This window comes from Panicum virgatum, chromosome 3K (genome assembly GCF_016808335.1).
Source record: "Panicum virgatum strain AP13 chromosome 3K, P.virgatum_v5, whole genome shotgun sequence".
Lineage (NCBI taxonomy): Eukaryota > Viridiplantae > Streptophyta > Magnoliopsida > Poales > Poaceae > Panicum > Panicum virgatum.
The window spans coordinates 18,830,848-18,844,713 of NC_053138.1; the positions used below are offsets into that span (position 1 = coordinate 18,830,848).

Here is a 13,866-nt window from a genome sequence, read left to right on the forward strand (position 1 = left end):
CGGGCGACCGCCGCTGGGCCCGGCCCACAGTCGCGGCAGGGGGCCTGTCCCCCCCCCCCCCCCCCCCCCCCGCGGGCGACCGGGGTCCCCCCTTATAAAAGCCCCAGCCCTCCCCTTCCCTCCTCATTTGAGCCCGAAAATTCCACCAAAAATCCAGAAAAAAAGAGAGGAGTGAGGAGAACGAAAGCGGCGAAGCCCTGCCGGATTCAACACTTGTGATCTGCAGGTTAGTACATTTAGTTTAAATATTGTTATATTTAAGTACTACGTATTTAAATATGAGTAATTTAATTTAATTAGTGCTATAGTAGATCCATTTAAGTAGGAGTTCAATGATACTTTAGTTTGTAGTTACGTAGTAGTAAATTAGTTTAGAAAATTAGTTCTACGCATTTATTATTACAATTGCAGTGCTATTAGAGACATGTTTATAAATTAATTATGATTTAGAATAGAATTTGGCATATGCAGTATAGAATTCGAGAGTCATCACGTAGTTATGAATACTTATACGTTGTAGTTGAATTCCATACTTAGTTTTTACGGATTATTGAATAAGGTAGTGAAGTAAAGAGTATAACTCGATAAGTATTATGTGATATACAGATATGTCGAGCAAAATGCAGTTTCAAGTATTTTATGGTGAATACAATGTTATGTATGGGCCAAATGGAGTAGATCTTTCTGCCTTTAAGCGCACATCTAGCGGCATAGATAAACCTCTGGAAAGGAGTTTTGGTTCCATATGTAAGTGGCTGCAGCGTGGGTTTCATGTTGATCCGTTGACACATGTGATCACTGTCCAGTCTCTTGTTAATTGGGAGGTAGAAAGTGAATTATGGGAATTAATGATGATACACAGCACTGATGACTGCAGAAGTACATGCAAGCAGCTCTAGAGCGTAGGTGGCCTCTGGCCATTCTTGTTCAAATCCGGGAGAAGACACAAAATGAAATCCAACATTGTGCAGATCAAGGAAGTCCGAGTATTCGAAGAGAGACCAATTATATTGAGCAAGATGAGTCAGAAGAGACAGAGAACCAAAACATGGGATCACATGACCTTGCTGATGAGGGAGAGAGGATACATAGCATTGTGGACGAGATGGAGGCAGAAGACCAAACCGCAATAGAGATGGAAGAATATGAGGACTCATCTGATGACGAGCAGTACTCATTGCCAAAAGAGTGGAAAGAGCATGGTTTTGGCAGTCATATCGCAGAAGATGTACGAAATCAGAAGTGAGAGTACAGAGGGAATGAGGTAGTGCAAGGTGCAACATATCCAAACATTGAAGCCGTAAAAGATGCTGTGAGACTATGGGCAATCTCATTGAAACGAGAATTCAGAGTCGTGAAGTCTGGCAGTAAAGAATATGAGGTGAAGTGTGTGAATGCTGGATGTCCATGGCGAGTACATGCATTCAAGGGAAAATGGAAGTCAAACTGGAAATGTTCCATTGTCACAGAGCACACTTGTTTGCTGTCAGAAGTTATTCCCTCGCATCGCAATATATCATGCGACTTTGTTGCAAAGCAAATGTATGGGTTTATTATGGACAACCTAAATTATGAGCCAAAAATGATTATTCGACACATTGAGCAGACTTACCAGTACACCATCAGTTATTTGAAGGCATGGCGGGCTAAACAAAGGGTGTTCGAGATGCGGTTCGGCACATACGAGGCATCATATGATAACCTACCTCGTATGTTATCCCAGGTTGCTGCTAGAAATCCTGGAAGCTTTTATGACACATACCTTTTACCAGCCGTGACTAGGGGACAAAGAATTATGCAACGAGCCTTCTTTTGCATAGGTGCTTCTGTTAGAGCATTTCAGTTTTGTCTTCCGGTGATCTGCATTGATGGCACATTTTTGACTGGAAGGTATAAAGGTCAGATACTCACCGCAATCGGTGTAGATTGCAACAACCAAATTGTTCCGCTCGCATTTGTTTTTGTGAGAATGAGAACATAGACAGTTGGTATTGGTTCCTTGAACGAGTGAAGAATCATGTTGTTGCTGCACGTCCAGATGTGTGCCTTATTAGTGATAGGCATGCAGGTATCCTGCAATCAATACTGAAATTGCAACGTGGAACTGCGACAACGCCTCCATTATGGCCTGATGTCCAAAACAGGTGGTGCATTAGGCATATGGGTGCAAACTTCTATGAACACTTCAAGAACAAGGATCTTAAGAACCTGTTTAAGAGGTTGTGCACCCAAAATCAACAGAGAAAATTCAATGCATTATGGCAGATGCTTGATCAGTTGACTACAGAGCTAATGAAGGTAAGGGCATCAGGAGCAGGCACGAGTCAGGCTGCAGAGGCTAGGGATTCAATTGAGAAGCCATTTTCACACTGGATTCGAGGTGCACCTAAGGAGAAATGGTCATTCCTTTATGATACCAACGGAATACGGTATGGTATTCAGACAACGAACCATGCAGAGTGTTTCAATATGGTTATGCGTTCTTGTCGTGCCTTTCCACTTGTGGGAATTGTTGAGTTCATCATGTATGGGTGCATGAAGTATTTCAGAGAGCGTTACACGGCTGCAAGCATAAACATCAGCAACCCCCAAATTCAGTTTTGCAAAAGAGTGACACAATATATGCAAGAGAAGATTGAAAAGGCAAAACTGCACCGCGTCATATCCACAGGTACAATGGAGCATAGATTTGAGGTTCTATGTAAGGATAGAAGTGGTCGTGGTATCCGTAGAGATAGAGTGGTACAGGAGAGTTTGATTACAGTTGATGGCAAAGCATTCTGCTCCAGCATGAAGCCTAAGTTATTGCATATGCCATGCTCCCATCTCATTGCGGCATGTGCAGAGTCTACGTTACAGCCAGGACTATTTGTTTCACCGTACTTCAGCAAGGAAGCAGCTGTATCCACATGGGGACATGAGGTATACGGGATTGGAATTGTGGGGCCTTTCACTCAGGATAATGAGAATAAGATGTTTATTCCTGATCCAGCCACTAAGAAAGGCAAAGGCCGCCGTCAGACACGTCGTATTCGGAATAGTATGGACGAGTCGGAAGCAAGCAAGGCACAAAAACGTTGCAGCCAATGTGGATCATTGAGTCACAACTACAAGAAGTGTCCTCAGAATGCACTTCACGATGCTGCTGACGTCGGTCCTTCCGGAAATCCCAGAGATGGAGCACCTCCTACGTTCAGACGAGCATCGGCGAGAATTGCTCGTGGAAGGCATTCGGTGTCATGATCCATAATTGTATTTCATTATTTGTAATATATAGTAATGAAATATGGCAGGTATGTAATGAAGTATTATTGTATTTATGTGTCTAGTTTGTATGAAATATATATTTACCTATGTGTTCTCATATATTTTTGAATGCAAGTATGGAGATGGACTCCTTGCTAGACCCAGTGATCGACTCGAGCCACAGGTCTTACTTTGCAGCTGTTGAGCACCGAGCCCTAGAGGTGCTACGTCCTCGTCCACCCGGCGAGGCGATCTCTATACACCACGATTGGTGTGACCGGTATGCAATGAAATATTATTGTTTATGACTTATGTATTCGCCGGTATTCCTTTGTTTCGACATTTTTTGTTTTTTTGCAGGTTACGTGAGGCCGCCTACTGACTCTGAGCCGTCTTGTCGAGGTTGGGCCTATTCAGCTCGACCGATCCCTCCTGACGGCGCTCGTTGACAGATGGAGGCCGGAGACACACACGTTCCACCTCCCGTGTGGGGAGATGACTCCTACGCTGCAGGACGTGGCCTACCTCCTCGGCCTCCCTATCGTCGGGGAGGCTGTAGGTCCGCGTGTGGTGGCGGCCTCATGGAAGGATGAGCTGGAGGCCCGTTTTGCCCTGGTTGACCGCGTGGATGAAGCAGGTCCGATCAACCCGCACCCGCGAGCAGCAGGTCCTTCGAAGACCTGGTTCCTACAGTTTACAGTACGTATTCATTCCAAATATAAATTTAATTGTTACAATTCACATGTTCCATTGATAGTTGAAACTATTTATCTTAATTGTTTATGCAGCCTGCCCTTTTGGCTGCGGATGCCGACGAGTACAGTGTGACCAGATCGCTGGAGGCGTACCTACTTTGGTTGTTTGGTTACATCATGTTCAACAACACTCATGGCAACTCGGTCGATAGGATTCTCCTTTCGTATGCACGGGAGATTGCGGATGGGGACGAGGACGTACCGCCCTACAGCTGGGGTGAGGCGGTACTTGCAGCCACTTACCGTGGACTCTGCGATGGGTGCATGAAGACACATGGGAACGCTATCCTGTCAGGGTGCCCACTACTACTACAGCTTTGGTCGTACGAGAGGCTAGCCGTTGGTCGCCCCTTGGTCAGCCACGAGCCTTACCACGGGGGCATGTACGGCGACGAGGAGGACGAGAGGCCCACTAAGGGAACTATCTGGATCTGGCGTCAGGTATGTTCGCAACAAACCTAATTTTGTTATTCATTGTTACATGATGTATTAGCGCACTTTTAATTTTACTTATTCGGAATGCAGAGGTCCTGGGCACATGCGCGGGTTAAACGCGCATATCCTGAGTTTGTTTCGGAGCTCGACATGCTAACGCCCGAGGACGTTGTCTGGGAGCCTTACAGCCCAGAGGCTGTGGCTACCCGTGCACCAGCAGGCCTGTCTTCGCACTGCTCCGCGAATGCGAGCCTGTGGCTTACTTCCGCCGTCCTGGTTTATGACATCGCGGTTGAGGCATATTGCCCCTGGAGAGTCAGGAGACAGTTTGGGCAGCGCCAGGAGTTTCCGGTGCCCACCGCGTTGGAGCGTGTCAGTCGCCAGGACCACAGGTAATTATGAATGAACTTGGCTCATACATTCGTGTCGAATCTAACGATTCTTCGTGGTCCACTTTGTAGGTTGTCAAGGAGTGGCTTGCCGTGCTCTGATGATTGGCTCACCAAGATCCAGCCGTGGGTGGACCAATGGGAACAGGCAGACGAGCACTTGGTCCATCCAACAGGACCACACACAGATAGCTCCTTTAGGGCTTACCTCACCTGGTACTTACCCTGGACTCGGGCTCGTCTGGTTTTTGTTGACACTCACCCGCAGCCACACCAGGCGAGGCCTTAGGATGGCTATGCCCGGCACCACGTGGAGGCACTAGCTGGCGCGGTGAGTCTCTTGATCATATTTGCATATATATATAATCATATTCATAAGATAATTCATGTCTTTGTAACTTTACTGAATTGATGCAGTTTCGCCTTTGCAACATGATGGAGACGGACTGCTCGACTTACCTGACGAGGGTACGTGCCGGATCCCCAATGACCCAGTTTGAGCAGATAGAGGCATGGTCGAGGCAGCGTGATCAGTTGCGTCAGGTAACGCACAACTTCGGAAGCCGTGTGCAGTACGAAGACAGCCACGGGTCGTCTCAGGCGTCGTCGTCGTTCCCGTGTCCGTCGACCATACACGGGCCGACGTCGCAGTTCTTCCCAAGTACAGGTAACGTACATATCTCTTTAAAATTACATCAAGTGTTCCTACATATTTACTAATATCACATACAGGATACGATCCAGCTACTGCGTTCGGCCATACTGGAATGTTTAGAGTGACAGCACCAGTTGGCGGACCGTATCCAGGGATGGTACCGGGGCCACAGATACCGGCGTGCACAGGTTAATTTATGTTTCGTATTTCGATTTCTACATGTCATTACGAAATATACGAGCGTACGCTAACATCCATATTTTTTGCGTAGGATTCTATCCCGATGCGGGCGCCGGACCTTCTTCTTCCTCCTTTCGACCAGATAACGAGACATTCACCTTAGACGACTTCGACAGCTTGAGTCCAGAAGAGCCTGCCGCGCAAGGTGACCCCGATGTCTTGGGGTATTCACAGCTAGGAGGAGCACCACTTGGGATCTCTCAGCAGCAGACACCGCAGCCCCTTGCGCGTCCTGAGCGACAGGTGAGGTCTCCGGATGTTCTCACCTACTCCGAGGGACATGTCCGTGCCCAGCAGAGGGCTAAGAGGGTCCGACGCCCTAGGGGTGGTTAGATGTATATGATGTTTATTTGTAATGAGATAGTTGTGGACCGCTTATTTGTATCCGATGTTTATGATTGTGGTAGGTTACTTGTCATTTGTTTTTATAGATATTATTTATGTGAACTTATTATGTTTGTGGGTTCCATAATGCTCGTGAAATAAGGGAAGTTCTTGCGATTTTTTTTCGTGATTTAGTGAAGGACAAGTTACGTGCGGTAGGAGTTAGCGGCCGAGATCTTGCCGACGATGATGACGAATACACGTTCGAATAGCTCAAAATAGGTCCCTGCAAAAATAAAAGTTCGAGAAAAAAAAAAGGGGGGCCTGTCGCCCGAGGGGTGGGCGACAGGCCCCTGTCGCCCGTTGGGGGGGCGACAGGCCCCCTTTTTTTTCTCCAGAGACTTCGTTGCAAATTTGAAAAAAAAATTACACATTGGGCCTGTCGCCCTATGGGAGGGCGACCGGAGTATATTTTTGAAATATTTGAAAACGGACATATATTTTTGAAATTTTAATTTTTAAAAAATATAAAAATGAAAAAAACCGCTTCGCCCGGCCGATTGATCTGATGTGCTCATATCCTTCTCCTCATGGGTGGGTTTAGAATGTCAAAAAAATGCGTGGGTTTAGACTGGTTTTGCATGTGCATGTCAAACCAAGTTATTCAGTTTTCGCTTTTCAAAAAAAAAACTTATTCAGTTTTCTCGTCACATGATCCAGCTCTAACTCTAAAGTGTTCAGTCTTCAGGCTGGTTTGTTCAGTGTTCAGCGTACACGGCTCTGAATTTGCATGCGTATGCCAAATCATTTCCTCAGTCTTTTTATTCATTACATGATCCAGGCTCTGAAGTCTGAACACCGAGCGAAGCAAGCACCTCAGTCCAGCACTCCAGCTAGCTAATCATGTGAGCGGAAATCCTCGTGGATCTGGAGGCACAGGCACCGGTCGGTACTCCGTATCCCAGTGCGCATCCAAAACTAAGGAAGCTTCACCTGAAGCTGCTGCCTCTAACAGGTGTCGCCGGTTCCCCTGAGACACCGAGAACAAGCCAATCAATCTCTCGAGCACTTGCTAATCTGATCCGATCCTCAATGCGCGCCAAAGTTAGCGCACGATTCCCTTCTTAAAGGCGCGTAATCCAAGGGCCCAAGCTAACCGACATTTTAGACTTCCAGTGCTGCTCTGCGACCGGCCGGCCGGCCGGACAGCTCGCAGTAGGAGACGACCAGTGCGGTGGCCGGGACCCCCTAGTCCCCTACAACAGCTGCCACCACCTTCCCTGCAACTTCGTTTGGAACTGGAGGCGACACCAAGAGACTGTGGCGGGAAGGTAAGCTCCCTCCACCTTCCATGTAACTTTACATAAATTTCAGCAGCTCTAATCCTAGCTGTGTAATTCTATTGGACAAGTCAGTAGAGTTCAGTAGAGTTCAGAGATTTAATCCTAGCGGAGTAAACTGGTGACGAACTGCATGCCGGCTGGTAGTTTCCAACTAAAGAAGAACCGGTCTGCAGTCGACAAACTACGACAGCACTAGTTCCGAATAGACAAATCCTACTCTCCAATATCCATTGTGTAGGAGAGGAAGCTGAGAGATTTAACCACCGGTTTCTATATTAAATCAGTCTTGGGGTTGGAGTTGAGACTTTCAGAACGCGAGCTGTTCTCTCTTTTCCGATGGGGACGTCCGAGCAGCTTTGCCAGTTTGATACGACGAGAATCGCTGTGAACGTATTGACCACTCACGGTCTAAAACTAAAACAAAAGCGTAGCGTGTTCTTGCAATTCACGCCCCTGATCTCGAAAGGCAAAGCGACACACGACGTCTACGGTTTTCTCAGTCCTGCTGGCCCGATAGGAAACTTTGCATTGGAATGCCTCCATTTCCCCGAGGAAGACTAGACCGATAGCGAGGCACCAGTCACCCTAACTCTAAAAAAAAAAAAAAACTTACCACGGTCGGAGACCATTGGGCGATTCGACATAGTAATTGCCTGCCGATTTTCTGCGGCAAATAAAAATGCCGCGACAAGGTAAACCAAATGTAATGCCTGCGTTCTTCGGACACGCCGCTGTCGAAACAAGAAGAAGCTATAGCAGCACATTTTTAAACGCGGAGTTTGATACAATCTTCGCCATCTTCAGTTGACTCTGATTATTTCAATGCCGACGCAGACGCACGCCACCGTACGTCTGGGGTCTGAACTCTGAACTTTGAAACAATCTCTCGCGCGGCTGTGCTCGGTTGACTCTGAATCGCACCAGTTCAATAATTCAGACAAGTACAGTGCACCTGACGCATCACTGAACTCTTCAAGCCCTACGACCGTCGCCGTGTTTAGTTACAAAAATTAAAATTCCAAAAAAAATTTCCGGCGCCTGCATGGAGACTTAAATCTAGACGAAATAAAAAATACATTGTACAGTTTGCCTGTAAATCGCGAGACGAATCTAATGAACCTAATTAGGACGCAATTAGACGCTAAATTACTACAATAATGCTACAGTAAACAATCTCTAATGATGGATCAATTAGGCTCATTAGATTCGTCTCGCAATTTACAAACGAGTTCTGTAATTTATTTTGTGATTACTCTACATTTAGTACTTCAAATGTAGAAAGATATCATTTCAAAAACTTTACAGACGGCAACTAAACACAGCTAGTAGCTTCAGCTTGACCTTGCAGTATGGTGATTGTAAAATCTGGCGCCTGATATTTTCCGATCGGACGGCAGGTAATGCATTGTTTTTGATGTAGGAGTATATGCCAGCAGAGCAAGTTGCTGGTGAACCCTCTGCTGGTTATGGTACCCCAAAGTCAATGGCGCCACACCAAGGCAGCCTTCAAGATCATTGCCTCGGCGTCGCCAGTATCCAAAGCTCCAGCATTGTGTACATGTCACGATCAGATCATAATTGTAACGGTTCCTCCCGGCCTTATCTTTGGTTCTGACGTTGGTCTATGGCGCGCGTGCAGCCTTTGCTGACCTTTCAGTTCGCTACAAGGAATGAACGTTCAGAGAGTTCCGGCCGCTAACCAATGCAAGCACGCACAAGGAAGAAAAAACGCCTCTCCGATCCTTTTGGACTCACTCGCCCAACTTGACTGATCCAGACGATCTACTGTATGGTCGATCGTCGCCGAGGTCGCTGTCGAAGAAGAAGAAGAAGAATCCAGCAGCCATTTTCCTGACGAATTCAGCCTCGGGCGAGCGACGGCTACATGCGCTCGCGGGCTCGTCTGCTTTCTCCGCGCAATTCCTGCTGATGACAGGGAGAGGGCGTGGCCGTGAGGCCGCAGAAGTGTACACGGAACGGAGCAACTGCACAGGCAGGTGTCATGCAAAAAAAGGAGTCAGGACGACAGATGATGGACGGGAGCGACGAGCAGCGTAATACAGCTTTCTTTGCTCCTACGAAATCAGCGTTGGTTTTGAATTGAGTTGATGGCAAGACATCCCACCTAGCTTAGCCTTTAACCTCAGCTTAGTGGCAGCTTCCTGAATGACCGGCTCACGAAAGGAACAGTCGCGCTGGGACGTTTCCAACAGCCCTCTCAGGTAACGTGATCGACTCCCTCTTCGCCACCAATTCATCGTATGAATGTAAAGGCAACCTAGCCCTTCAGGCGAGCTCCCTAGAGTGTCAGTACAGTGTACACGCAAGTCAACAGGACCGGGTCGGAGCAGCTCTCGAGCGTCCCTCCAAAAGATTATCGCAGAAACTTCCACCGCTTGCAGTTTACCGCATTGACTAATTAAACCGGCACGGACGTGAAGTTGGAAGGGAAAGTTTCTCGTCTATTCCCTGTGAAAACGACGCCCAATTAGGAAGGAATAATGGCCCGAAGCTCTGAAACCGGGAGACGAGACGAGACGAGACGAGCGAGGCGGCGGCGCTGGCGGTCTAGGTGGCCGGCCGTGAAGGAGCCAAACCGATGAGGCACGCCGGCGGCAGGGGCCGGTCCGCCGGCTCGCCGTAGGTCCACGTCCGGGAAGATCGCAGACTGCACGCGGGTCGGGGCCCCCATGGCAGGAGGGAGGGACGGCTCCGCTCGCGGTCACGGGTCGCTGGAAAGAGACGTGGGGGTGGAGACTGGAGAGGAGGGGGTGTGGTGTGTGGGGAGCCAGAAAGGAGGTGCGAGAGGGAAAGCGTGGTGGACTGGATGGACGTGTTCCTGCCTCTCCTCCGTGGCGTCCATTCTACTCCGGACAGCTTGTCTGAACGGTCCACCGTGTGGGCCCCGGGGCCGTCCGTCTCGGAGGAACGGTCGCCGTCTCTCCCTCTCCGTGTTTTCGTGGCGCTCTCCATCTCGCTTCCCTTTGGCATTATTGTGCGGCAACATGCACAACATTTTACTGGTGCATCAGAAATTCAGAGCTCTGCATCTCAAGAAAAAAAGTATAAAAATGAAAAAGGAGGAGAATTGATAATGAAAAAAAACGAAATTCAGAGCTACACTATCACTACTGTACTTAGGCTGCCCGCAGCGGCCTCTGTAAAAAAACGCAACGCAGCTTACAGAGCCGCTTAGAGAAAAAAAAGCCCGCAGCGGGGCTCTGTAAGAGCTGCGCTATTGTACCGCAGGGCCTTTCATCCGCAATTCCCAGAGAAGCTTGTGGACATGCGCTATGCTCCACGTCGGCCGCGGCCAACCACCCCGCGCGCATCCCGCCGCAGCTCCCTGCAGCGCCGCGTCCGCCCGCGCTGCCGAGGGGGGAGGACGGCTCGCCGAGCGCTGCCGCTGCCGCCTCGCCGCGCGCCACCGAGGGAGTAGGACGGCTCGCCGGCCCGCCATGGATCCCCGGGAGGTGGTGCCGCCGGCGAGCTCCAGGCGCCTGGCCTCCGCGCACTCAGAGGAGGAAGGGAGGAGGACAGGGGAGGGGCGGCGCCCAGCAGGGGAGGAGGCCGGGGAGGAGGGCCGCGGCCGGCGAGGGAGGCGAGGCCGCCGTCGCCGAGTCCGCGCCAACGCCGCGACTAGCTGCGTGGAGGGGAGCAGAGGAAGAGCCCCGCCGCGCGTGCTCCCCGCCGCGGGGGCGGAGCTCGAGCAGGGGTCGCGCCGTGGCCGCCCCGCCGCGGATCCGCGCGGCCCCGCCGTGGATCCGCGCCTCCGTCGTCGAGGACGGGCCCCTGCACCTCCGCCGCCCACCCGCCCAGGCTCGAGGCCGAGTCCGCCCTCGCCGCCGGCGACCGGCGCGCACGAGAGGAGGGATCCGCGGCCGGCAAGGCGGGCTCGAGCTTCGCTGCTGTGGCCGGCGCGCATGGACCGGGGCAGGGGGAGGAGGCCACCGCCGCGCGCATGCCAGGGAGGGGGAGGAGGCCGGAGGCCGGCGCGCAGGGGCCGACGCGGGGAGGGAAGACGGCGACGCGTCCACGCTGGAAGGAGGCGCGAGGAGGGAGTAGGTGGCCGGGAGGAGGGCGGTGCAGTGGGGCGGGCCGCCGCCGGGAGCAGGGAGGAGCCCCCCCGGGCCCGGCGGCGCGCGCCGCCACGGCCTAGCTGCCACGAGGCCCACCGCCGGGGACGGATCCCTAGCTCCGCTGCACCGGCGGAGGAGGGGGTGGCCGGCGGCGGTGGCCGGGGGAGGAGGGGCGCGGTGGCGGAGGGAGAGAGGGAGAGAGGGAGATAGAGAGAGAGGCTGGGGGAGAGGGGGTAGGAAAGAAAAAAATTATGACACATGGGCCCCACGTCTTGGTAGTTGGTATGGAGTAGAAAAATAGAGTGAACGAGCACAGAGAAACTAAATGTAGAGTAGAGAATCTCGATGAACAAAATAAAATATTTTTTTAGAAAATGAATTTGGAGAGTGACGAGTGCGGAGAGGCTAATGGGAGAGTGAAGCTGCAGCCTGCAGTCCACACACACCGCGCCGGCGACCGCTGCCCAGTAAAGCGTGCGTGCCAGGTGGTTGGAGTGGCGGGGGCATGGGTCGCGAGCCGCCGGCGCACCACACCTCCCAAGGCGAGATGGTCAACCGGACCGTCCAACCACTGTTGGCCGATGCTGCTGCTAGGTGGAAATGCGATTTCCGGCCGCAGATTAATGCCTTGTTGACCGACCAATTCCTTCTCACTCTCTCTTTTTTTCTAATGACGAAAAGATTGTTAACCGAAGACATGAACGCAGATTTTACAGATTGTTCCATGCCTGTGTTTAGTTTCCAAAAAACTCCCCCCAATTCCAACTTTCCATCACATCGACATCACATCGAAACATTAAATATAACAAATGATGCATACATAGAGCATTAAATGTAGATAAATAAAAAAACTAATTGCATAGTTTTGATGTACACGACGAGACGAATCTTTTGAGTCTAGTTAGGTCATGTTAGGACAACAATTACCACAAACAAACAAAAATTGATACAGTATGCTACAGTGTCCGATGTGACTTTTCGCATCTACTTTTCCCTCCATCTAAACACAACCCTTGTCTTTTCCAGCTCTGTTTGATGCAACAATTTCAGAATCTTCGTCCCTGTCAGAGTCAGACAGCTAGATCAGGGATGCATCTAAAAACCGCAATAATTCGATGGAACTCCACCCAGAATTGGCCTTGTGCTCTGTGCTCGAACTAGTGAGGCGAGATCAGGCGTGCGTCGCTTCTCCTCTGGGGGGAAAAGAAGGATCATTCCCCAAGTAACCGAAGGAAATGGAGAGCGTCAATGGCGGAAGAAGAGATTAAATTAGGCACAGGTGGAAACAGCGGGGCACCAAGATGAGAAGCTCAAGAGTGTGATTCTTCTTTCCGTTTCTTGGCGATCGGTTCAGGACTAGTATGAGCAAAAATTACATCACGCAAGGAGTAGTTAAACAGCAAGTTTCTCACGCAAATACTAGGAATTCTCCGGCAGCGCGGTGCCCGGTCACTGCGACGACGGCGCCGCGGCGGCGGCGGCGGAGGGCGCCATCCTGGGGGACGTGACGGGGAACAGCGGCAGCAGCCGCGGCGGCTCGGCGGCCCTCGGGGACGGGTGCAGGAAGAAGCCCTTGCGCGCGATGGCCGCGCGCTCGGCGGCCTCCTCCTCGCCCGGCGACGCGGACGCCGGCGACCGGTTGAAGGGGTCCGACACCAGCGGCGTGACGGGGCTCCCGAGCGCCAGGGACGGGAAGTTGAGCACGCTGGGCGACAGCACCTCGGGGCCCGGCTTCCGCGGCGACGCCCCCGCGGCCGCGGCCGCGGCCATCGCCAGCGGCGCGATCATCTTGAGGTTGTTCTTGCCGATCCGGCGCTCGTAGAGCTTGAAGGCCGGCTTCTTGGGCCCGCCGGCGAGGCCGCTGGCGCCGTGGTGGTGGTGGTGGTGGTGGTGGTGGTGGGTCTTGGCGGGCTTGTTCTGGGCCGACGGCGGCGTGTCGGAGCCGGTGAGCCTCTGCACGACCTGCTTGAAGTTGGTGGTGTCGGCCTGCACGAAGGTGGTCGGGAAGGGCGTGGTGTCGATGATGCGCGGCACGGGCTTGGGCGACGGCGGGACGGGCTGGGACTGCGGCTGGCGCGGCGACGGGGAGGCGGCGGAGGACGGGGAGGAGGAGGAGGTGGACGAGGACGGGGAGTTGGGGCCCCGCGCCATGGGGAGGAGTTGCTTCGCCGCAGCAACTTCCATACGCGGTGGGGGTTCTCGTGCTCGCGCGCGCGCGCGCTGGGCGTTGGTTCCACGGCGAGGAGGGAGGGACGGGGTGTCTGACGGGTCTGTGCGGAGGCGAGAGGGAGTGGGAATAAGAAGAGGAGGGGAGGTTAGAGGTGATGTATAGTTGGCGTGGGCCTGGGTGGGTGCTTCTCTTCTCTCTTTTTCTCTCTCTAGGATGCAGGCCCTCGTCGT

The 13,866-nt window shown here is 51.8% G+C and overlaps 1 protein-coding gene across 1 annotated transcript; it reads right to left on the minus strand.

Annotated features, from left to right (window-relative positions):
- Positions 1-12,719: 12,719 nt before the first annotated feature.
- LOC120698102 (VQ motif-containing protein 4-like) lies at positions 12,720-13,866 on the minus strand. The gene has a single exon (XM_039981589.1). The coding sequence runs from the start codon at positions 13,648-13,650 to the stop codon at positions 12,916-12,918; it is 735 nt and encodes a 244-aa protein (XP_039837523.1). The 5' UTR covers positions 13,651-13,866; the 3' UTR covers positions 12,720-12,915.

Coding starts and splice junctions, on each gene's coding strand:
- LOC120698102 (XM_039981589.1), bottom strand. CDS start 13,650: ATGGAAGTTGCTGCGGCGAAGCAACTCCTCCCCATGGCGCGGGGCCCC.